Here is a 25,403-nt window from a genome sequence, read left to right as displayed (position 1 = left end):
CAGAATAAAAAAGTTCCATGCATTTTCAGCGTATGGAATTAACTGAAGTCGATCCCAATTGATAGCTATAATATCTTGGATGAAACTATCAACATTTAATTTCTTATATTGTCAGATTTTATGTATTTAGGAGGAAGAGTTAACAACCAGATTTATTTTTTCTCTCAGGGTTAGAGACAAGAATCCAGTCCAGAAGAGAAGATGAGAGATAGTCCACTCTAGTAGGTTCATTAATAAACTGGGTCAGATTTACACTCCTGAATAGATTTCTGTCTTTGGACGAGGAGCGGTCAAGCCAATTTCTATTGAAGTCACCCAAACTTATGATTTCATTATTGCTTCCCAAGGAGTCAATGGTTGACAAAATATTTTAAGTTGAGTCAACTGGTGCAGAGGGAGGCCAATAAATATTATTTTATTCATATTTTATTTTATTTTATTTTATTTATTTATTTTTACTATCATGAAACTTTATATTGACAAAAAGACATTCAAAGTTAAATGGATCTACCGTAGGAGTAATACGCTCAGAGATAAGATTAGATGAAACATATGTGGCCACTAACCTGACACGCCAGATCTTTTGTGCTCTACATCATTATAAATGAGGGCTGGCCCTCAATGTACTTTGAGTCTATATAAAGATTATTATTTATATGATTATTAAGTTTGGTAACGAGTGAGGAGCCTGGAGCAAAGGCAGGCCTTGACCCTCCTGACAAACGGCTACAACATGCCCCTCCATCAGTCAGCTAAGCCGCATTATTATGAGTAGTTAACTTTTATCCTTCTATAATCAAATTAGGAGGATTTCTTTGAATAGATTCTCCCTGTTCTGAGTGAACCAAAATCAAAGTATTCACTTCCCCATTCATCTAAATATGGGCACGTCACTCTGGTCAGCTGCAGATACAGCAGACTGGTCGTCATTCACTCTCTCTGGATGGATCAGACTAGCTTCCCCTCTACCACACATCCCCAATATTTCAAAGTATCTGAAGTAAAATGAGCAGTTAAATCAAAGCTGCGCCTGCGCAGGTAGTGTAGTCTGCAGCTGTCAGAAAACAGGATACTGTGTATACATGGGTTCTCCAGGTAGCACAACTGAGGTTCTCAAAACCGGGATACTGGCATATCCTGGTTTCAACGTATACATGTACATACAGAAACCAGGGTACTGTAATTACATTTCATTTCATAAACATCTGAAAGCTAAATTATTATGTTAGGAATACTGATGGATCCAGGATAGTATTTGTTCTCTTTTGTACTCTACATGGTCTTTCTTAAGCTGTGTACGGCCACTTCTATGAAAAAGCTGAAAGATACTAGCATTTGTTTGTACCTCTAATAGACACTAGCTACAAAACCAAAATATGGTCCAACAGATTAGTTTAAGACACAGGATTCAGTTGTACATAAAAAGGTAAGATGGGATTATTTGTTTTCTAGATATAATTTTGGATACTATTGGTGTTTTTTCACTGGAGTAATCAAATGTCCTACTGTCTACAGAGAGTATACACACCAGTTAAAGCAACTACACCATGTGCATATAAAGCTGGGGAGATCATGATCAATTTCATGCACACAGAAAGGAAACTCTTCTGTGCTACTACTCTCAGGTCATGTGAGTCTCCCTGGATGAATAAAAGCTTCATCATCTGTTGTCGATTGTGAAACTCGACTCTGTGGTCCCCACATGAAAGGACAGAAATAGAAAAAAATCACTACTGAGGTTCAGAGGAACTGTAAACTGGGATCAATAGTGAGTCTGTTTAACCAGCATCCAACTCCGCGCTTCAGCTGGAACTTTTTTCTAGGACACCACCTTGTTGCCTGGCAACCTGCGCATCCCTAGGCAGTAGGAAGGCACGGTGCCTGTGTGTGCACTTGTGTGTGTGTGTGCGTGTATGCATATGTGATTCCCACTTTAAAGTATTCACTAGGCTGTTTCTTTATTCATCCCTCCCTCCCCTGTTCTCTGCACCCAGTGCAAACTCTGTGGCATTAAAATCACAAAACAAAAACATTAAACTCAATTTTGAGAAAGATTCATCTCAGTGTGAGCATACTTGGGGAACTGTTTAAACTGAATTTTATTTTTAGCCTCTCAGAGTAGTCTGACAGGATTCATACAGCCATTATAGATTCTGTTTGAAATCAATCCCAGGAAATAGGCCAGCCTGTGGTTTTACTTGAAGTTACAGAGGGAAGGTTAGGGTTTATAGACTGCAGGTTGATAGACAGTTGTCAAAAAATATCCATCTGAAACATACTTTTCAAACCACAAGTGAAATATCATCATTTTCTGACTGTATTTCCTTGCTACAGTCACCTCTCTGTGTTAAGCCTGGATAGCCTGAAGTGACGTCACAAGTCAAAGAAAAGCTCAGATGGACAGTCAGGGGTGTATCACTAAACATACATCACAATTTCTTAGCAGCATCCCAGTCATCAAATTTGTTGTGTTCACCTAGTACATTGAATGAAACTATGAAATTGCTCATTGTTGTATGTATTTAATTTGCTATTTTGTGTCCTCAGAGAATGTGACTGCTTTGTGTTACTATGGTTACTCCTCTCATCTAACAGCTGAGGTGCATTCATTTGCAACAGTGTAGAGATTTTACTTTGACTGGAACTACGTTGGAAGTTCTATGGGTGTCCAAATATCAAAAGTTAATTTACATAGATGGAACTTCCAAAGCCAATCAGACTCAAGAATTCACCAAGACCATGGTGTAATATCCATCTAAAGAGTTTGAAAGGGGACATATTAGCTATGCAAAAAACACTTTTTCAGGCTTTTCTAACAAAAATATGTGCCCCTGGCCAGTCCTCAGTCCCCCCAAGAATCAGAAAAATCCATTCCCTCCCCCCTCTCTTTCTCTACCTGTTAGAAAATGTGTGCTGAAACAAACTGTTCTCCGATTTTCCCCTCATGATGTCAATTTAGAAGTTAGCCCCGCCCCCAGGTTCGGTTGGCCCTCCCTGCTTGGACAGAAAGTTCCGTCCTCCTCCCCTGATCCTGAGTATCAGGAGAACCACATTTATTAGGCCACATCCATTTCTTGAGAGGGTCAGGGGTCAGGGGCGGAGTCATTAACATTTAAAGCCACAGGCACAGTAAGGGCTCATTCTGAGCAGGGCTAAAACAGAAGGTTTTTTTTTTTTTTTTTTATAGACATGCAAAAATCCAATACTGGATTTGTTTTTTTTTTTGGCAACAAACTTCACAGGCATGTTTTGGGGACCTCTGAGACCAATATAAACTTGTCTCAAAACGGTAAAATATGTGACCCTTAAAGATAGTGAAACATCGACAAATAAATCTATTGATGGCTGCTTAAATAATAGAATTTGCACCTTTCATAGGTAAGTTCAATTAAGATGAGAGTAAAAAAAATACTGTCATTTCAAAACTATGACTCAAAATAAATGACATAAATTCTACAGCTGAAGCTTTAATAATTATGGACTTTTTAAAGAATTATACATAGAATTTAATTGCTGTGGTATCAGCAGTTGCTGAAATAGAAATAGTAGCAGAAATAGCGATAGACATGCTTGAATTAAAATGTGGGTCAGTAAAAATAATATATGATTTACTTCTGCAGCTATATTCAGACTGATTTCTCCCCGTGTTGAGCCCATCTGTGCCTCAGAATGAGAGAGAGGGCCAGTAATGAAAAGCCGCTCTGGCTCTGATGAGTCTATCACTGTAAGTCCCAGCTGACTGTCAGTTTGACACAGAGCCAGAATAAAAAAGGGACTAGTCTTCTGCCTCCACTTTATTTAGCAAGCTGACTGCTGTGGTCTGTGTGGATTTGTAGTTTCTGTGATGTATCACATGAAGCAAAGTGAGTGAATCTGCAAGACCATTAGACCTTTTGTTAAACTTAAAAGACAAGTACACTCATTTGATTTAAAGGGTTGTTTCATCTCTGCTCTTTTTGACGTTATTTACTGTTACTAAGGGAAGGGTAAAGAAAGTGGGGGTGGAACAAGGAGGCTTCTGTTTCCCTTTTTACACACAGCATGACTCCCTCATTTAAATATCAAAGAAAACATTGTTCTCCCTCCTCTACACTACTACTATACTACTCTCATTGGGTTTAAATAACCCACCCTTCCTGTAATCAAACACGAACATTATCTCCTCCATACTAGTACAGACTAGAACAGTAACAAATCTAAAGTTTTATTTGTGCTACTTTCAAATAACAGATATATAATAATGTTGAAAATATACCTAATGTAATGGGTAGAAATGCACTTATTTCAGTACCGTTTCATATATGCAGGCCTGCTCTTGCACAGTAACCTGGGATGAGCGTGTACTGTCTCCCTTGGGAGGTACAGCACACAACATCCCGAAGCCACACACCTCCAGTTATACTGGTTGGATGAATATATGCAGTATAAATAGAGGTTAGAGCAGAGGAAAATAAGCTGAAGATGCCAATAATGGAGAGGAGTTGAAAAGTGATCAGGCAAACTGGATCAAAAAAACTGAACCGCACCCAACTGGTATTACTCCCTCCCTGGTGGGGTGGAAACATGGTGAGGCAAAGCATTGGCTTTGCTACCGATGGACTGTCATGGTGGAAGCATTGCCTGCCGGTGCCAACAGATGCACTGACAGTCTCACCCATGGTCTCACTGGACGACTGGAAGTAATGGCAGAGGGTGAATATTCCTCTATTCCTCCCAGCATTGTGAGTATTCTCACTACAATTCGCTGTCTTTCTCTCTGTTACGCTCCAACTTGTCTCCTCGACCAGGCGTGCGTCTTTCAAACTCTATAAACTCCAAAACTTTGAATAGAAACACACCCAAAAATGCTGCTGGGATTAAAGTTACTCATGTCCGCCATCTCCTGGTGTAAAGTGGTAACAGCGCAGACCTCCACCATTAGCCCTATCTCCCAATAGTAAAGAATCCTTTAAAAAATTCCTGGATCCAGACGGTGATCCGGGTCACTCCCAAAATCTTCAGCTTTTTGAGTTATGTTGCTAACAAACAAACTAACTAACAAACTGACAAAAAGACAAACTAACAAACAAACCCTGCTGATCACACAACCTCCTTGAGGAGGTTAAAGCCATTTTTTAAATTCCAGGGTAGATAAACCTCCACTGAAACTCTGAGGCTTAGTTAGTCTTTAATGTGTCCTACAGCAGAAAAAACCTAGACCCTGCTGGATGTAGGACAGTGTTTAGCACTGAGGGAACATGGCTCAGTTGTGACAAACATTTTTAAGACTTCTTCATTGCACAACAAAGGCTGATAAACTCAACATTTATACAGTTGAGGCAGCAGGAATAGCCAAGCATGATGAGACTTGTTTTTTGGAGAACAGGGCATAGGTAGAAAGCTTGTAGCTTGTGAGACGGTGAATGAATACCTGACAGCGGTCCACCTGCTAATTAATGTTCAGATCTTTAATCTCTAAAGGGAGATGCCTGATCAGCTTCAATTAACAGATAAAGAGTACTGCACTTCACAGGGATCAAGTGCCAACCTCTATGCTGCAACTTAAAAGCCTGATTTTCTACTGAGCTAATAGAAATACAACAAAAAGGAGAAATACTGGCCAAAAATATAAGAGTGAGCAGGCTAGAGCTAAAAAACACTTTAAAAGGACTCCATGGTTATCTAGTTTCCAATCACAAGGCAACAGTTTTTTAACATGACTTATTTTAACCAGGAATCTTGAATACATTTTAAGAAACAGCTTATCTCTTTGTGAAGGTGTTATAGCACTGCATTTTTTATTGTTTATAAGCCTCTCTTTACAGCTAGTGTTATTCTCTCTTAGTCGTTTGAAAAGGTCTTCTAAAATGTGGGACTATATTTCTTAGAAACACTAGTACGACACCAGTAGAGAGGCAAACTTGGTTTGAGTCTGCTAAACATTTTTTTCCATTTCTCTCCCCTTATATCCTGCAACTACTTCACTGACTTTTATCTGATATAGTAAATTGGGCCTAAAAAAAACAATACAAGGGAAGAAATTAAGTGTAATTCCATAAAGCATCATGTGCAAAAAAGTGCACACTGTCTAGATCATAGTGCACTTTTAGTGTTGTGCAAGCATTGTAGTTATTTTGTTGTATTCATTTTAATTTAAAGCAAGTTTTTTCATAGTAAGGGTCGACTGATAATCTACCTGTCTGATTATCTCTGTTGGCATGTTTTTTTTAACTGATAAGTGATAAAATTAATAAATTTGAAAGTTCTCTAAATCTTAAAACGAGATCCCCTAACACAGCCCAGATTGTCAGATGCCAGTCAGTAGCAGGTCCAGAAGTACTGCATGCTACTTTGAGTGTTCTACAAGGTGTTTCCTCTCTGATACTGATTTCCAGCCTACAACACCATCTAAGTGGTTAGACATCAACAAGCTCTAGACAATCAGCACTGAGGCATGAGTGCCACTGGCACAGTGAGTGTTGATAGCGTAAATGTTCATTTTGCTTTATTTTTTGATCATGCAATTTTACTTTTGCCACATTACGTACATGTTGTTCATCATACTAAATGCATATCTGTTCCAGATACTTGTTATTGGTCTCTTAAACACAATATTTATACTGTCAGGCCTTATAAAATAATTCAAATGAACTCTAATTTTTGGAGCACTCTTCATATGCAAAGCAACCCTTAGTGCTGTTCATAGTTAGAAAACAGCGCATTAACATCATTAAACAAAAATGAAACTTTAAGACTGGAACTAGGGGTGGGTGATATATCGAGTATACTCGATGTACTGTGGCTTCTGCCACATGAGATGTATAAATGACACTATTGCGACCATTGAGTATGAATTAAGTGGAAGTTTAGCTGTCAGCATGCATTGTTCTCTGGTGTTTTGCTTCTCCCATCGCCTCTCAACACACATAGTACACTCTCCTATCTATCCAGAAAACTCTCCACATACTCTGCACATACAGGTTTTGTATCAGGAGAAGGGAAAGCCTGAGAGAGAAGAATGTGTAAACACAAAGCTAAGGCAAGTTAGAGGTGTTAAGAGATGTTACTTTGAGTACTTTGAGATGGAGACGGACATGTCAGTTCTGAAAAAAAAAAAGAAAAACAGCACTGGATTTGTCATCCGGGAAGGGTTCACATTTTAAAAAGAAGACGTCAAACAAAATGAGGTAATCTGTAAAATATGCTGCAAGATTATGATGAGATTACAGCTGCAGTAACACAACACAAATCACTAAAGACATGGCCCCGGTTAGTGTTGTTGAAAAGCAAGGATTTAAAGATCTCATAAAGACATGTGACCCAAAGTATGATTTGCCTGAGTGCCATTATTTTGCTGAAAACTCCCTGCCAGAGTTGTGCATGTCAGTAAGAGAGAAGGTGGCCCAGAAGGTAACAAATGAGACCTAATTCTCCACAGCTACGGATCTGTGGTCTCAGCCTGCCTCCCACTGGGAGTTGATAAGTTTGTGCCTCAAAATGAGCTTTTTCTTTGATGATTAAACAGGAGCGCTTCTTAAACAAGGTTTGAAAGATGCTTTGATGTTATGGAGTTTGTCAGAAACTGTGCATCAGCAGAGATAACGGGACTAATATAATCAAAGCTGTGAGCCTGAATAGGTGGACAAGACTGCTGTTTTGACCATTGGCTGGTTCTTGTAATTGCTGAGTTTTTGTGTAGGTTTGCTTCACCTTTAATGTGGATAGTAATCATTTTTATAATCAACAATAGTAAACATTTTTTAATGAAGAAATACCTTTTTGTAAATACTACAGTCAGTTTACACTGATGGACTGTGTTTTAAAAACGGATTACTATTGCTTTTGGAGATGCTTTGCTTTTGTAGAGACCTTATTTTTGTTTCCATCATCCCAGCAAGAAAAGTGTGCCCTTAAAAACATCTTGATTGAAAATTCCAATCAATACTGTACATCTCTTCACATGCTGAGTGGCTCATATATTTGCCGGTGTTTCGGATGACAGCTCACTCTGTTACAAGCCCACAGAGCAGCTGCTGCTGCTTGTACAGATGAAGTGTCTCACTTAAAGAGCGATGATTGTTTCATGTGGGCAGGCTGTTATTTACACTCATATAGGAATTACTGTTTCAGAGCACTGCTGTTTAAAATTTCACCAGCTGAATTCTAGCAGCTGCTGAGGAAACACAAAATACTCAGCTAATGTGGTAGATGTTTTTCATGTTTATGTGCAATAATAAATCTGAATACTCATTTTCAAGTTTATTTTACTGTAGTTTTCTCTTTGTCTCTATCTCCAGGAAACAATAAAGACATTAATCTTCCCAAAATTCCTCCCTCCTCTGCAGGGAAGATTGAAATGAAGCCCTCTCTGCATCTCCTCTTCCTCATTATTCATCCTGCAGCTGCTTCTCGGCCGTCTGTATGTATGTGGCTGCTCCTCTGATGTGCTATTGGGGTTCACAGTGCACAGGGCAGAGCAATCTGCAGAGCATTAAATAATGCAGGGCTCTGTCTGATGTGGGGCACACCATTACGGCACCAGCAGAGCTCCTCTCCCTCATCATCATATCTGTTCCTCCCCACCCCCCTCCTTCTACTACTCTCTGGCACATCCTCACTCTCTAACATGCTCACACATCTAACCATCTCTGATTGTGTCTGATTTGATGTCTGTCTCTGTCGCTGCTGGTCTGTCAATCTCCCTGTCAAATTGTTCTATATTCATGCTGTCAATCTTTGGTTGGCTCTCATTGTTTTGTATTCTGAGGACACACACTCTGTGGGATGCTGCCCAGTATATCATTAAAGACACATCCATCAAGCAAGTCACACAACTCCCCACTAAAACACAAGCTCCATGTCCCAAACTTTAGCAAAACCTCAGTCAGAACTACTAGCAAGGCAGCGGATTGGAAACTGTTTTGATCACTTCAACCCCAGAGGAGAAACCTGAGTCATTACCTGTAAGTAAAAAAAAAAAGATGCACTTTATACAAGCAGTCATAGTTAAAGTCGTAGTCATATTAAATGGCCTTCCTGAGTTATAACTGCAGCTCTTATTAAAACTATAGACAAAGTACTCACAGAGGATTTACTGTTTCTTATAAGATAAAAGTGTAGCTCACAATGTCTGACACTATCAATAATGCAAGCACCATTGCACAGCATTGCGAGCTTGCTGTCCACACAGGATCTGCTACATATTTAAGTCCCTCCCTCTAAATTTCGTCAGTTAAATGCTGAATGATTCTATGCTAACATGCTGACAATGCTGTGGTTTACAAGGCTCACCAAATTGAAATACATGTTACTCATCCTAGAGGAAACGTAACTCTGGACAACTTTATGTTGGTGCTGGAGGTAAGCACATTCTCTACCTTGAATATGAAGTTATCCTCAGATGTTACACAGCCTAGAGGTGAAAAAGTAACTGCTTTACCATGTCTTTCTAGCCAACCTTAGTTATACTGCAATACCCTAGCTAAACCTGACCCTTTTAAAGCCTTTTAACCTTTATTCATACTTATTACTAATTAAAGTTGAGCGTTTTTTTTCTTTTTGCAGTACTGTCTGAGATAAATTTCCCTAAGGCAAAAGAAAGTATATTTAATATTATCTGAAGGATCACCACAGCCAGAAGCATTCATTAACTGCCCACTATAAGTGTCTGAGAAAAATGTTCTTGAAATTTTTTATCATATCAAAGAAGAAATTACCCAATAACGGATGCCAGACTTCTATTTTGGTTTATATGGTGTTACAACAGGTATTGATGTCTTTTTATTTTTACTGGGAGTATCATATCAAAACTTAGAAGTTTAGTTATGCACCTTAGGAAGGATTCAAAAAGGTTTTCTCATAAAAAGCACATCCACTTTCCCAATATCTATCGTTCCTTATCTGTTCCCTCTTTTTTCTAACATTCTCATTACTTCACTTTAAAAAAGCCTCCACTTGATGGCCTCTGAAGTTTCCCTCTTCTCTTCTCTCTCTTGTCTCTGATCTGCTGAGCAGGAGGATTCTGGAGGGTTCTCTCTGCACGTTCATGCACAGATCAAGGTTGACTTTGAGACACTCCACATGCTAAGCATCCAATTACTGAGACAAACACTCACACAGATCACAGGCAAAGATTTTTAATCAGACACAATTAGACTGCTGTTGTTTTCTAGATAAAAACCCTAATTATATGAGCTTGAGCGATAAAACGCTGTGATTTAAACAATGTAACAGTGTCATTCTCTGCTGGTATCCACACTGACGCATCAGCTCTTATTTAGTCATAGTAAACACAGAATACCACCTTCTGTTTCTTACCTGCAGAGAAATAGTCTCGCTGCCCTACATTCCCAGCTGATCATCTTTTAATTCTGCTGCGGGTCACATTGCACACAAACACACTCACAGGAAAGGGAAGCAGGGAGCCAGGAATGACTCATCAAACAAGATAACTCTCAAGAGGATCGCTGTTGTGTTTGATCATCAACATCTCATGGGAGGACACACACACACAAACACACTGTTATGCAGCAGAAATTCATTTGGTGCATGACACAGTGAAGCCGCTTAATCATAGATATCAAGCTAAGAGGTAGAAGAATCATCTTTGGTTTTGTCAAGCATATTTCAGCTGTGATGAGCCTGTATGCACACCATGTAGCTGAAATACTTTAACCCCCAGAGCTGAGCAGGTTAGATGAGCTAAGGTTGTCAGGTGAGCTGAGGTTATGCAGGTTATGTATAATTATCATTTTACTTTATTACAGGGTATAATATGTTTGGATTGATATTCTTTGCCTGTGGATGTAATAGCTCTTTAGCTCTGGTTGTATTCCCTTTTTTAAGTCCATGTTTGCTTGGCACATTTTTTGTGCATGTGGTATTGAAAATAAAGCGTGACGCAGTAGTCAGAGACATCAACTCAGGAAAGCTTGTGGTTTAAATCCCCCTGCTGTACAGGCACCCTTATGTGGAGTTTGGATATTGTCTCTGTGCATGTTTGGAGTTTCTCTGGGTAATCTAGCATCCTCCCATGGCCAGACACATGGTTGTTAGGTTACTGGGTAGTTCTAAATTGCCTGTAGGTGTTAATCAGTATTATCAGTGTTATTCAGCTTTCACTGAACTACTGTCCTTGTCCCAGTGCAAGCAAGTACGTGGCTACATGCCCCTTTCTGTCAGTCACAACAGTCCAATTGACTGTGCTACCAAGTTAGCAAGTAGCTAACTGACTGTATGCTGAACAGTGGAAATACTAAGAATTTAACAGCCCTGAAAATGTCTTATATCCCATAAGCTTTACTTTTGGTACAAATATGATAAACATTATTCCTACCTCATGGTAAAATCTAGGGGCAGACAACAATGCGACTCCTGATACCCTTAGCATTCATTGAAGCATGAGCATAATGCCTACTCCAGTTTGGGTCCCATTAAGGTGTAAACATGCAAGAGTAAATCAGTCTCTGATTGCATTATCTAGTTATGTTTGTTAGGGATGTTCTGAGGCGTCTATTCCCCATTCAGCTAAACACTCCTTTAAATTGCGTTTAACTGACTAGTCTAAAGAGGGGAAAATCATTAGAAACAGTCACGTTCCTCACTGGGTCACTGTGTCAGCAGGTATGATGTGAAGCTACTCTGTACAGTATGGCTAACATTAGCAGCGAACTCTGCCAGTTTTCGTGAGCCTTTGCAGATATTGTGAGTTCAGCCCTTCACAACCTACATACCACTTCACTTCCATTTACTACTTTAAAAACTGTCAAACTGTGCTGTTCCATGCTAACTGCCAAGCTTCTCGTATTTCTGGCCGGTGAAGTGCCGAGGGGAACGCTCAGGAGGGTTATTACAGTTTAAAAGAGCATTATAGAGCGAGATGAGATTTTAAGATAAGATATTCCTTTTATTAGTCCCACAAGGGGAAATTCAATTTTAACCCCCTTTTTATTAAAAAATGATAGGAATTTAGTTAAACTGACTTGTAAATCTCATGTCGACTATTTTTATGAAGAATTTAACTGTTTAACCGTGCATATCCCTAGTTTTTGTCTGACTTTGAGAAATTAGACTTAGTGTGGCTTCAGTCCAACTAACAAGTTTACATTTGCATTTTAGAAGTCCGGTTTTAGCCGGACTAACACAATGTATGTAGTACTCTGCTTAACTTCTATGCATATTTGGGCCAAAAATTGGGGCTGCACTAAGACAGAGAGTGGCAAGTCAGGTGCCTGAGGATACAATTGGGCTTATAGTAGGATTGACACAACCCCAGTCCTGCTCTGGATGTCCTTGCATATTACCAGGGGCATGGGAAAGGTAAAAATCACAAAGTCTACACCTTTAGAGTGTCGTATGGGGTGGATGTGGATGAGCCCCTGGTTGTGCTGTGTATGTTCAAGGAGCCTGAAAAGCTGGTGATGAAAAGAATGGATCCATCAAGTTGGTAGACTTAATATCTGTTCAAGATTAACTGAGTTTTACAAGTCAATTCTACAACTACAAGCAACATAAACTAAAATACAGTGTTGGCCAATCAAATATATACCAACATTTTTAATAATGTGCTTTGTTATTGCAAAACTGCATTTTAAATGTATACATCGTTACAATAAAATTGCATCAATGTCTTAACTTTCTGGAACTACATGATAAATTAGCATTAACAGTATTATTACTGAAATGTCTCTCACTCAAACTGTGCTTCCTGGGAATTTTCCAACCAACACCTTACACTGTCTAAAGCTTTATCTTGAGCCCTAGCCCCAAAGATAACACAATAAATCTATGTAACATCCTAAGACTTGATAGAAATGGTCCTTTAACTTCAGTTATGTCTTTTGTTTATATGTAGATGCCTTACCGGGTGATGATTGATCACTGGATGCCACCAGAGTAGCTGGTGTTGGTCTGCGTCTTCTGATCTGAGAAGAAAAAAGAAACAATTTCATTGAAACGGTGAAAAACTAGTTCCATCATTTAAAAGAGAAAAGTTGAGAGTTTTAAGCTTCCAAAAACATCCTGAAATCTGTATAGCTTTTCTCTACATTGTAATACTGTACAATACAAAATGGTGCAGTGCGACATGATACGACATGCAACGCAGCACTGCAATGCCACACACAGCAGTCAACCTATAAGTCTTAACATAAGTCATTTAAAAATATCAAGCTTTTACCCATTCTTTGTTGTATTTCTTCAAATGACCCTAGCACTCAGCAGTGGATGTAACATGCGTTCCACTTTTAGTCTGCTCTCTTAGGACAGTCTGGCCCTGCTCCCTTGGCTCAGACTGTGTGGCCGACTCAGCCTCTTCTTCTTCTGATGAAGCTGGCAGTGTGTGGTGGTTTTTTGGGGGTTGATTGTCTCACACTTTGAAGAGCTGGTTTAGTGTGATGCTGAATCTCGCACTGCAATGAGATCAGCTGGGCAGACTGCCACCACAGAAATCACTTCTTGGCTCATAACTAGTGTGCAGCAGCTATGGACCAGTCTGGGATGACACATGGGAGTGTGCACATTTCACTGAGCTGAGCAGTCATAAACCTATCATGTAGCTGTTAGAAAGTTCTGACGATTTGTAATTTTTAAGTGCTGGGTATCAGCATTTTCTTGGCTCAAAATTGAATAAGTAGAAACTGATTGTAAGGTATAGACTGTAACTGTAAATGAGTAAATATGAGACACATAATTTGACATCTGATGAAATTGAGAGTGTTAATAAAACAGTGCAAACTTCAATTAATGACTTCAACAGATTTATTTTGCATGTATGAATATAAATAAGGAGCTCTGTTTGGAAAATGAGCACACAACACAGTATAAGCCCATTTTTCATTGCAGGTCTACAACAGCACTGCAGAAGCTCTGCTGTCATTACGCACTTAAATTTTTACGTTGAATTAGCATCAGCATGATATTGGTGTCTTACTCAGTGTGAAAGTGTGGCCTTGCAACAGACTCAGACCCACATGTATGGAGTATGGGTTTGTTGAAGATAGTGAAACTGTGGCAGCTAAGAGCCATGTGGTAAGTCATTCGCACGCAGAAGCACAATTGAGATTAAGAATCTCTTAAGTGAGAACTTATTCCTTCAATAGGTCACAAGTATCTTGTCTTTATTACAGAAACTACAGCTGATGCCCCCTCATTGGCTGACTTTGTCTCAACACCCCTGTGATATTTACATTGACTGGGAGGAACAAGGAAGTAAAAACACCACTCCTTGAATTAGCAATATGAAAAGGGCTGGTGTACGTTACCTTTTTATGTGTTTGCAGTCCAAAACTAATTGTTGCATGCCTACAACCCCATTTCCAAAAAAGTTGGGGCACTGTGTAAAATGTTAACAAAATGCAACAATTTGACATTTTCATAAACCTATATTTTATTCACAATAGAACATAAACAACATATCAGATGTTGAAACTGTCACATTTTACCTCTTCACAAAAATGTAAGCTCATTATGAATTTGATGGCAGCGACACATCTCCAAAAAGTTGGGACAGGGCCATGTTTACCGCTGTGTTGCATCCCCTCTTCTTGTAACAACAGTCTGTAAACGTCTAGAATGAATGTTGTCCCGTTCTTGTCTGATTCTAGCTGCTCAGCAGTCCTGTGTCAGTCTGTCATTGTCAGATTTTTCATTTTTGGAAGTGCCAAATATTTTCTATTGGTGAAAGGTCTAGACTGCAGGCTAGTTCAGTACCTGGACTCTACTACTGTGAAGCCATGGTGATGTGATGGAGGGGGTATGTGGTTCAGCATTGTCTTGCAGAAATATTAAAGGCCTGAATGCAAGCATATGTTGATCTAAAACCTCTATTTACTTTTCAGCATTGATAGTGCCTTTCCAGATGTGTATCCTTCCCATACCATAGGCACTAATGCAACCCCATTCCATCAGAGATGCATACTTTTGAACTGTTCCCTGATAACATGCTGGGTGGTCCCTCTCCTCTTTAGTCTGCAGGACATGGTATCTGGGATTCCCAAATAGAATTTTAAATTTTGAATCATCTGACCACAGAACAGTTTCCCATTTTGTTTCAGTCCCTTTAAAATGAGCTTTTGTCCAGAGAGGATTGTGGCATTTCTGGGTCATGTTCACATATGGCTTCTTCTTTGCATGATTTCTGTGAATGGGACATATTGTATCTAGGCTATATTGATGTTTTTTCTACCATGGTTGAACCGCTAATTATGTAAAGTTATACAAGATAAACTTTACTTTCTTTTAGGTCCAATGCCAGATCAGATTTCTTTAGTCCCACCCTTTATTATACGCACTTTATTACTGATGTTCACTATTGAAACACATGGTTTTGTTTTACTTTTTGATGCTGTTTATTTTACCTTGTCTGCCTTTATTGTCCAGCTGAAGAGAAACAGAAAATGTAGGAGGTGTATGGACATGCATCAAAGGTAAAGGCCGGCAGTCTTAACTACTACTGCTGCATTGGGGTGCACATTTTAAACTGCAGTGCTAGACTTGTGACCTAGACCCTTTAAATACTAGTTTTTGGCCTTTCTTTGCTTTTTTTGATGAGACAGCTATAGAGAGAGGGACAGGAAATATGGGGAGGAGAGGGTTTTGTAGAAGTGCATCAAAGGAGGTAAGCCTGCATCTTTGTTAAGGACTCCAGGCTCTGTGTACAGACAGCCTGATCTACAGACTAAGCTAAACTGGTGCCTCCACAGACTCACCTTAATTTCATTATATTGCCGGAATTCAATCAATTTTATTCAATGATCCTGTCTCTTGTAGAAAGATATACCTCAGGCCAGGGGGCTGTAACAACACTGAAATAAGGTTTGTCAACATGACTCTGCATTAATGGGGAAAAAATCTTTAGGTTATTTGTATTTTTAACAAATCATATCCAGCATGGATGGCACTATGCCAAGGAGGCAGAGACAGTGCCTTGTTAAGTTATTGGAGGGGGGCTTTAATGGGTGGAACATCAGCGCATGAGGAGGTGAGAATTGTAATTAACATCCCATATAAAATTGTGAAATGTTTACAGTGCAAAAGACTGCCTTACTGCATGATCAAATCTTTGTAAATTTGACATTTTTGGTATGTAGTTAACATGCTTGGAGGTTGCTGTTTGATGTGTCCCAAAGCTCATAACTAAACTCTAGAGCAAGGAACATCAAATGAAGTCCATGCTGCATCTAAATCTCTAAAGCATCGTGATTAACTTTTATTTGCCTCCAGGATCCGGTGATAGCTTCTCCTTTTTGATGCTCTTTAAATCTAAAAGGCAACATTACAGGAGTTTAACTCGATTATGAATTATTCACCCACACATACACACGGATGCAGACATGCACACACAAACGCACCTTTCTCACATCACTGAGAGAGTTGCTGACTAAACTGGAAGCAGTGCGAGCTCCACTCGTCCATGCATCCTTTTTTAAATGCTGCTCGAGCACTTACACAGCAGTGTAGTCAACTCCAGTCAGCCATCACCTCGACCTGGTGCTGCATCACTGGGTGTTATATGAGTCATTTTGGCAAAACCTTGTGAGAAAATAAACATCAAAGAAAAAGCTGAAAACATGTCCCTAGATTTTTTTTAGCTTTGTTTGGAGTGGAGAGAGAAACATAGAACTCATGTTTTTGCAGGTGCATTTAAAGTTCAAATTTTGAAGAACAGCTGGAGGAAAAGAAAGAATCAGATGTTTGCCCCTGGATTTCAATTCCAGGGTGCAGGTTGGACTTTGAGGCTTTGCTGTGCTGAAAAAAATAAAATTTAATATCACTCAGCTGCAGTAAAATAATGTACATCTTCTTTGTCACTCCTGGTTGTCGCTGCTCTCCTTCTACACAGAACATCTTCGTTTCACTTCCTCTTGGAGCTCTCCACAGTGTTAGACCTGAATTGATTAGCTTTACATGTCATGTAATAACATGATATAAATGTAGCTGCAGAATAATGTGCCGTAATGAGAAGTGAGCTGTCAGAGTGATGTATCAGGCATACAGTCTAATTGGGTATTCAAGTGTTGAAGAGGCTTCATTTCCATTACCTTTCAGATCAGAAGCATGGAGAATAGGATGTGTGAATGAGAAGGGGCACTGAAGGACAGCGCTTTTCTGTAGCAAGTAGGCAGAAACGTTGTACTTTTTTTTTTTTTACAGTTTTTGTAGGAAACTGCTGAACTCGTCTGCGGAGACGCATTTCAGCAATTCAATGTTACTTCCCTGTTCACAGCACTACAAGGCTGTGATGTTTCTCTTTAGCTTTTGATATACACTCATAATAAAAGAAAGATCTGTCCGTACCTGATATGATTCATGCCTTAGAAAAAACACTCTTCATCGTAAGATGTCTGCAAACCAATTACAGTCCTTTGTAGATGGTAAAAAGCATTGTAAGGAATGGAACAGTGTTTCCCAACCATTTTTTTCCTTGGAGCAGTACTTCAAAAAAGCTGAGCCCCCCAAGACCCACACCAAAAGTTAAAGTGACACATTGGTGTGACAAATCAACATCAAATTTAATTTTTTTCAAGGATAAAACCCTAAAAACAACCAATGCATGTTTTTTTGTCAAAAGAACTTGGTATAAACTACTTAATAACTATCACGTTTTTTTTTGTCAATATGTGCAAATCTAGTATTGACAGCCTTAGAGCAGACAAAGTGACAGGGGGGTCCAGGGGGGACCAGTAGAACAGCTGCAGATTTGAAACCCTGATATTTAAATGGTGTAATATCCTCAATAGTAAACATGGGTTAAAAAAGGCATTAATTGCTTTATTACAGGATAAACATTGTGCAAAAATCTGCATTTTTATGCCACTTTACCCTAGCTGCAAGGAGGCTACATTCCTTGCAGTCGTCTCAGGTTTGAGTCCAACCTTTAACATTCGCTGCATCTCTTCTCTATTCTTCTCTCCCATCATATTCTATTTCTCCTCGCTGTCCTGTCCTGATAAAGGCACAAATTACACCAGAATATCTTTAAAAGCTTAGCTGCTTTCTGTTTTATTCTAAGAAAAGTGCCAGGCCCAAGTCACTGAAGGATTGCATGCTTTTGCGCATGCTGAACTTGTGAAGACACAGACTAATTCACAGAATATATGCAAAGGGCCCATAACCTAACTGGGCTACAGAGCAAAAAGTGTCTCTTTGCAGTGTCAATTTTTGTGCATATTTGAAGTAATCATCATGGAAAAATTTGGAGGAAAATGCCACCTCTCAGTGCAAATTAGCTTCATTGTATACAATGTCAAATTCACAAATGACGGCACTAATAGCCAAACACGCTAAAGTGAGAGCCTTGGAAGAGCATTAGTTAAATATGCTTGTGAATTTGACCTTGAGTTGGAGCATTTCTCTATGGTTCAGTCAGGAACACTCTAGTCATACATTTAACCATTTATTATAAAATGGATATCCGGCTTTACTTAGTGGAGAAGGCTCTGCTGAAAATGCTCCCTGGGTTTGTCAAGCGGCTTGCTTTGACTCTCCAGAGAGCGCCGAGCTAAAAAAACACCCAAATGACTAGACACATTTTTGACAATGTATACTGAATTAGGGGTGGGCGATATGGAAAAAAAATCACATCATGATTTTTTTATGGTTAGATGACAATCTTGATTTTATCACAATTTTTTCATTGAATTTCTAAGACAATTTGCAAGTTAGTGACCAGAAAAAACAACCTTTTGTCTGATTTTTCTCTTCATATATATATATGTAGATCCCACAATATATTAAAGTTCCAAACATTTATTTTCCTGCATTCTGATCTATTCAGTCTTCTGGAACCAATTTCTAACTTTTCTGCACCACTTTAGAATTATTATGTGTGTCTTCGTCTGTGTTTTAAAATCTACTTTACTGTTTATTTAGTACATAGTATATGGTCTTTAAAAAGAATTTCTGCAGCTGAAGCTTTAAACAAGTAGCCTGTTCATACAGTATGCAGTTTATTTTTATTTAGCCTTTATTTAACCAGATAAAACCCATTGAGATCGAGATCTCTTTTACAAGGGTGACCTGGCTAAGAGGTCAGCAGCACACGTCATAATAAATAATACACATACATATTCAAGAGACAAATGATAAACAATATGTTAGAACATACAATAAAAATAATTAAAGGTAGATCACATTTGAAAGTGCAGCAGTAGAAATCACAATAACAATTTAATGACACAAGCACTGTTCCAATGTCTTGCATTGTCTATCAATTAAGATAGAGCGAAAGTCACATCACATTTACTTCAGCCTTGTTTACAGACTGCCAAATAAAGAAAATATAAATATGACACACATTTGATGAATTTTTGAGACGTGGTGATGCAGTTAAGTAGTGACTATGTTATTTTAACGCAATTTTGATTTTTATTCAAAAAAGGTGGTGTATTCGTTTATTTACTGCTCTGAATAAGGCTGTGATGAGTAGTGACATAAAGGTGTCACACTGGCACTTGCCTGCTGCTGACAATGAAGGAGAGAAGAGGAGGAAAGGCAGGATTACGTGCTGCAGCAGTATGAATCTAGGCCAAAGAAATGCATGTAAATCAATGATTTTACTGTTTAAAACATTTTCTAATAATCATCCATGTCTGGACCTCGTGGACATCACTGCCTCCCTCTGTAAAAAGACGCTGATGTTATAACATTTCAGCCGTGACTGCGTTATCCTGACGTTTACTTGCCAGGTGGAAAGGCTTGTAAATAACTCAGAAATAATAATTGAAAGCAAAACATTGTCGGCTATAACAGTTAGAACAGTAGGCTACCTGCCTCAGACACACTTTACCCCGCTGACCGCGGTATACGGGAGGCAGATTGGAGGAGGCTGTCTTTAGAGCTCATCAAAAAAATGTTGATAAGCTTTGTGCAGATTGTGCAAATAAATATTTTTTGCACACTGCTGGTTCAGAAAACCAAGATGAAGCTTTGTGTAAGAGGTAGAAATCGTCATGAGAACTGAGTCTTAAGTTTCACTTTCACTCGCAGCGTGAGTCTCCGCTGCATCAGGAAGCAGAAGGGGAGGGTGGGAGGGAGCAAAGAGCTAGAAGTAGTAGAGCCGATCCTACGTTAAAACAGAGTAAGGAGATCGGCAATACATTCTATTTCTTCACGATCTAAGATCGTCTTAGCAGGCACCCCTATACTGAATAGAATTAAATTAGCTCAGAAGCAGTTAAACTATAGCATCATGAATCTAAATATGAGAGTGCAACATGCTTGTGCTATAAAGGAGGAGGCTGGGGTGGAGGAGGTGAAGCTTCTCCATAGTGCATCAGCACTGATGAAACAGGGATTAGTAAGAAGAACATAGTGGACCACTGTTGAGGGAAAGAGCAGTGATTTCCCGTGAGAGCTGGGAAACAATAATTGGGAGCAGCTCAGCTCAGCATGACTTGGGTGTATGACTTCTGTGTCCTGCATGAACTCACATTAAGCTTCATTTTCAGCCAAATTTGCTTGCAAGAATACTGACAGTTTGACAAGTCTTTCTCAAACATTTCACTATAAACAGTGACTGATTGGTCGAAACTTTTCCAGATTAACCCAAAACAAGAAATCTTTTCTTACTGGCCAAGGTTAGACTTCAGAAGTTATCAACTGACTGCAGTTCTGTAGCGGCTGTAAAGCTGTCAAAGGTTTGACAGCTTCAAAAAATACTGAGGACATTTTGTGATCCCTTGCCAAGAAAACTCATAATCTATAAGGTTCTTTGCCACTCTTTAAATCTGTAACAGCGCCGTTCCTCTGAGCGAGGCAAACAGCAGGGAAAATTTGTGCTTATCAGCTCACTTGTACCTGAGAAAAGTTATATATCACAGCAGACTTCAAGTCATTTTTAGGTACTTGAAAAAATATCCTGCTGAACTTTGAATCTGCAGTTGCTGTTTTAACCCATCTGAATTTGATTGAGTCTCTATTTTATCTGAGGCACTTTGAAGCTCCACATCTTCAAAAACCTGCATAAAAATCAGGTTTTATTCAGTTATCTTGTTTATTCGGTAATCTTTAAACCATGTGTGTTTGTGTTTTGTTGCTGTTTCAGAAAATCCACCCCTCAGTATACATTAACGCCCAAATGAGCCGTGTCTGTGCAAAACTGATTATGCCCAGAGTCATTGTTATTCTTCTCAGCCGGCAGCGAAGCAAACTCCCCAATCCTTCGTTCACACAAATACCAACCAGACTGGCTCACCCCTCACACCAGCGTGTCTGCCTTTAAGCCCACGGTCCGTTTAAAATGCACTTCTGTCACTTCTCACAACAATGAACAATGCCAGCCTTCTAAAATGATGGGTGGGCGGGAAAAGCCATGCATGCCTGATGTTCTTGTTGTGAGGTAGGAGTGGACAAAATACCCTTGGCTGGAAAATATAGGTCAGGCTAAGAGACATCAGACCTACAGTGCTGTTTAATGTTTAACCCTTGTGTGTTTTTTCCACACTGCCTTCACTGTCAGGGGTGCAAGTGAGTCCAATAATCATGATGGTCTTTATTTTAACTCAGAATGTGGAAAAGCGCTACAAGCTGAGTTTGCTCCTAAGATTAAGGTAAGCGACAATCTGGAAACAAACGTTAATTCACAACAAAAATTTAAATATGGCAACATTTTTATTAAAGAGAACATTCAGCAATAACAGAGTGCTTATCAGTGATCATTTCAATCGAATATGAGCTCTGTATGAGTTATTTTATTTCCCTCAATTACTCCCTATTCAGCTAGACTCTATTCCAGAATTACAAGGACATTAAGTTCTTTGCATAATAACCCTCTGATCGTTGCCTATTGATTGTATGTGAGTTAGTGCGATCATTTTCAATTTTATTATTTTCTCCACCGAAAGATGAAGTTATTAAACCTAATAATTAACTTACCAACTAATTGAAAATCATTCAGCAGTTTTAAGTATGCTATTTTTTATAACTCTTTCTTATTTAAGGGCCCAGGTGATGAACTGTAAAGAAAAGCTGTGCTGAATAAATTAGTGCTTTATAATGAAATATACAGTGCTAATGTACAACTAATCATAAAGAGGTAAGATTTGCCTGAGCCCAAGAACAATTCAACCTGGTCTATGGTTGGACTACGATCCCCATGCATGTCGCGTATCTGCTTGTCATCCTCACTGCTCTTTCAACATAAACAATAAACCCTCTATATGGGCCATGTCTGTAACAACTTGTCCATGGTGCTGTCAAGATCTGATCTGAACAGATTTTTGTCATTCAAATACTTTGAAATGTAGTTTAGGATCTTAAGTAAATCTTAATCTATCTTAAACAGTCAGTTTACAGCAAAATGTTGGGTTTAAGATGGAATACATTACATGAATACAGTGAATGGGACAAGCAAGGATGGGCTCAGAGAGAACACACAGGCTTGGGTATGCCTGACCTAAACTGTGGTATAAAACTAAACCATATAATGAGTATGGCTTATCGATTTACAATATTTGGACAAAAGTATTTGGCTGACTATTACACCAAAAGGGATTGTAGTAAAATTGTATTTTAACACATGTACTTTGATATGGAGTTGCCCCCCTTTTGAAGCTATAATGGCCCCACGTTTCATTGAAGGCTTTCCACAAGATTTTGGAGTGTTTCTGTAGGAATTTGTGCCCAGTCATTCTGTAGAGCATGTATGAGGTCAGGCACTGATGTTGGACAAGAAGGCCTGGCTTGCAATTGCCATACTAGTTCATTCCAAAGGTTGATGGGGTTGAGGTCAGGACTTTGTGTGGGCCAGTCAAGTTCTTCCACACCACACTCACCAAACCATGTCTTTATAGGTCTTGCTTTGTGCACTGAGGCACAGTCATGTTGGAATAGAATAGGGCCTTCCTCAAACTACCGCCACAAAGTTGGAAGCAAAGCATTGTCCAAAATTTATAGGTATGATGAGGCATTAAGATTGCCCTTCATTGGAGATAAGGAGCCTCGCCCAAACGTTCTCAGCAGCTGAGCACAGAACTTACGGGGAGAGTGGACGCTGACAAATCATCCACCTGTCAATTCGATCCCATCCCCACGACCCTTGTCAAGACCTGCCTGCCCTCTCTGGTTAGTCTTATCACTGACATAATTCACTCTTCCCTTTCATCAGGTGTCTTCCCGTCCCCTTTTAAAACTGCCACTATCACTCCTGTTCTCAAAAAACCTGGTCTAGATCCATCCAACTTTAATAATTTCCACCCTGTCTCAAACCTGCCATTTCTCTCCAAAATTCTGGAAAAAAACAGTTGCAGCCCAGGTCCGCAATCATCTCATAAACAAATAACCTTTTTGAGCAGTTTCAGTCCTGTTTCCGCCCCTCCACAGTACTGTGACTGCCCTCATCAAAATCACAAATGACCTTCTGATTACTGCTGATGCTGGACTCCTCACCATTCTCATCCTCCTTGACCTCACTGCTGCCTTTGACACTATTTCCCACCCCATCCTCCTAAACCGTTTAACATCAACTGACATAGCAGCAACTGCTTTCACCTGGTTCACTTCTTACATCTCTTTATGTTCTCAATATGTTTAACTTCACAATCACAAATCCCACCCCTTTCCTGTCAACTCCGGTGTTCCCCAGGGCTCTGTTCTCTGCCCCCTCCTGTTCATCATCTACCTACTACCCCTTGACTCACTATTCTGTAAACACCACATTCAGTTTCACTGTTACGCGGATGACACCCAGCTCTACCTCTCAACTAAACCCACTATTGCACTCCCACTCTCCAATTGCCTGCTTGAAATCAAGAACTGGTTCACCCACAACTTTCTCAGTCTGAATAGCAATAAAACTGAATTTCTTCTGGTTGGTACTAAATCCACGCTCTCAAAATGTAACAGTTTCTCCCTATCTAATGACAACTCCACGGTCCCCCCTTCCTCTTAGGTTAAGAGTCTGGGTGTCATCCTAGACACTACCCTCTCCTACTCTACCCAGATCTCCAACACCACTCAGTCCGCCTATTTCCACCTTCGTAATATTAACTGTCTCCACCCTTCACTCACTCCACAAAGCACAGCTACTCTTATCCATGCCCTATTTACATCCCGGTTAGACTACTGCAATTCTCGTCTGTACGGCCTTCTTCAGAAATCCATCCATAAACTCCAACTGGTCCAAAACTCAGCTGCCCGTATCCTCACCAGAACCCCCTCTGCTGACCACATCACCCCCATCCTTAGACAGCTCCACTGGCTACCAGTCCCTTTCCACATTAACTACAAGATCCTTCTCCTCACATTCAAAGCCCCCCATAACCTGGCACCCCCATATCTCTCTCTTTTGCAATTTTTATTGTTAAATTACTGTTTTGCTGATTGTTGTCTGTGGTATGAGGGTATTGCTAATCCTTTTCTTTTTACCCCAAAAACATAAAAGTAAAATCCGAAAAGGTCATGAGCTATCAAGATGATACAACAATGTCAACTGGCTTTTTGCTCAGGTACAGCAGGTCAAGGATCTTAAAATACAAAGCTGTTTTGATCTCAGTGGTTATTTCAGTTTGATTAATGAGAGTTGGCAGGGCTTCACACTTTGTTCGGGTTTCAAAGCTTGATACAGATGTCACCTTGGGAAGATTTTTCTTATTATAGATCAGCCAAACTCATAACAAATTGAGGTGGAAGTAGTCCTGAAATAGTTCTTAATTTAAAATCTACTCTGGAGAATCCTAAGGTGAAAATTTTACCTTCTGACCCTAATTTGCTTGGAAGACCATGACTGGTTTTAAATCCTTTTGCTGGCTGAGTTTTCCTTTGACCTTTGAGGGAAAAAATCGGTTGGGCTAGTCAGTGCCCTGAATCAGAAAAGGTTGTTCATACCAGCCAAATTGCTGCAGAGTTAAAGGTTAAAGAAAGCTCCCCAGCACCTTATCATTAGGTGAACTTTGAGAGATTTAGTGCAATGCTCTGATAGGAATTCTTGATTCCTCACCCTTCCCTCTGTCATTTGTAATGTGATCTTGGTATTGTTCAGGGTAAAGTCAGTGCTCAGCCATTATAAATCCTTGCAGGCTCTCATTTCTCATTTAGCTCTGAATAAAGGGAAATACTGTATTCATAGGACAATGAAAGACCGAATCATTGATCAATGCTTCCTTTTATCTGAGTTTCTCCAGCCTTCTGCCCCCTTTTCACTTTCTATCAATCCTTTGTAAACCTCTCTGCGGCAGTCCTCCTTCATATCCTTTCTCAATGAATGTCATATATTCATTCCACTGGGGCTGCAGAGTTTGGATTCAGTACACAGGTTGAAGTGAAATAGCTGATAGGAATTCATGGAACTTCAATTTCACTAAGGACAGGAAAGGCAAACAACAAGGTCAGTGCTAAAATAAAAATGAGGAGAAAATTGGATCCAAAATTACATCTGAAATAGATGCATTTTGAAGAACATTCATAGTACCGTTCATTCAAAAACATGT

The 25,403-nt window shown here is 39.5% G+C and overlaps 1 protein-coding gene and 1 long non-coding RNA gene across 4 annotated transcripts in view; one reads left to right on the top strand and one right to left on the bottom strand.

The window, feature by feature from the left end:
* The window catches only part of LOC121505404, a 92,996-nt gene that overhangs the window by 19,070 nt on the left and 48,523 nt on the right, over positions 1 to 25,403 (top strand). The gene's annotated exons all lie outside the window — the stretch shown is intronic.
* Positions 1 to 25,403, bottom strand: part of LOC121505391 (protein phosphatase 1 regulatory subunit 1A-like) — a 58,114-nt gene that overhangs the window by 18,691 nt on the left and 14,020 nt on the right. The window contains exon 2 of the mRNA XM_041780680.1: positions 12,842 to 12,902. Coding sequence (XP_041636614.1) covers positions 12,842 to 12,902 — 61 coding nt within the window. The remainder of the gene's footprint in view (positions 1 to 12,841; positions 12,903 to 25,403) is intronic.

This window comes from Cheilinus undulatus, linkage group 3 (assembly GCF_018320785.1).
Source record: "Cheilinus undulatus linkage group 3, ASM1832078v1, whole genome shotgun sequence".
NCBI classification, from domain to species: Eukaryota; Metazoa; Chordata; class Actinopteri; order Labriformes; family Labridae; genus Cheilinus; species Cheilinus undulatus.
This window is presented reverse-complemented; position numbering and strand designations above follow the sequence as displayed.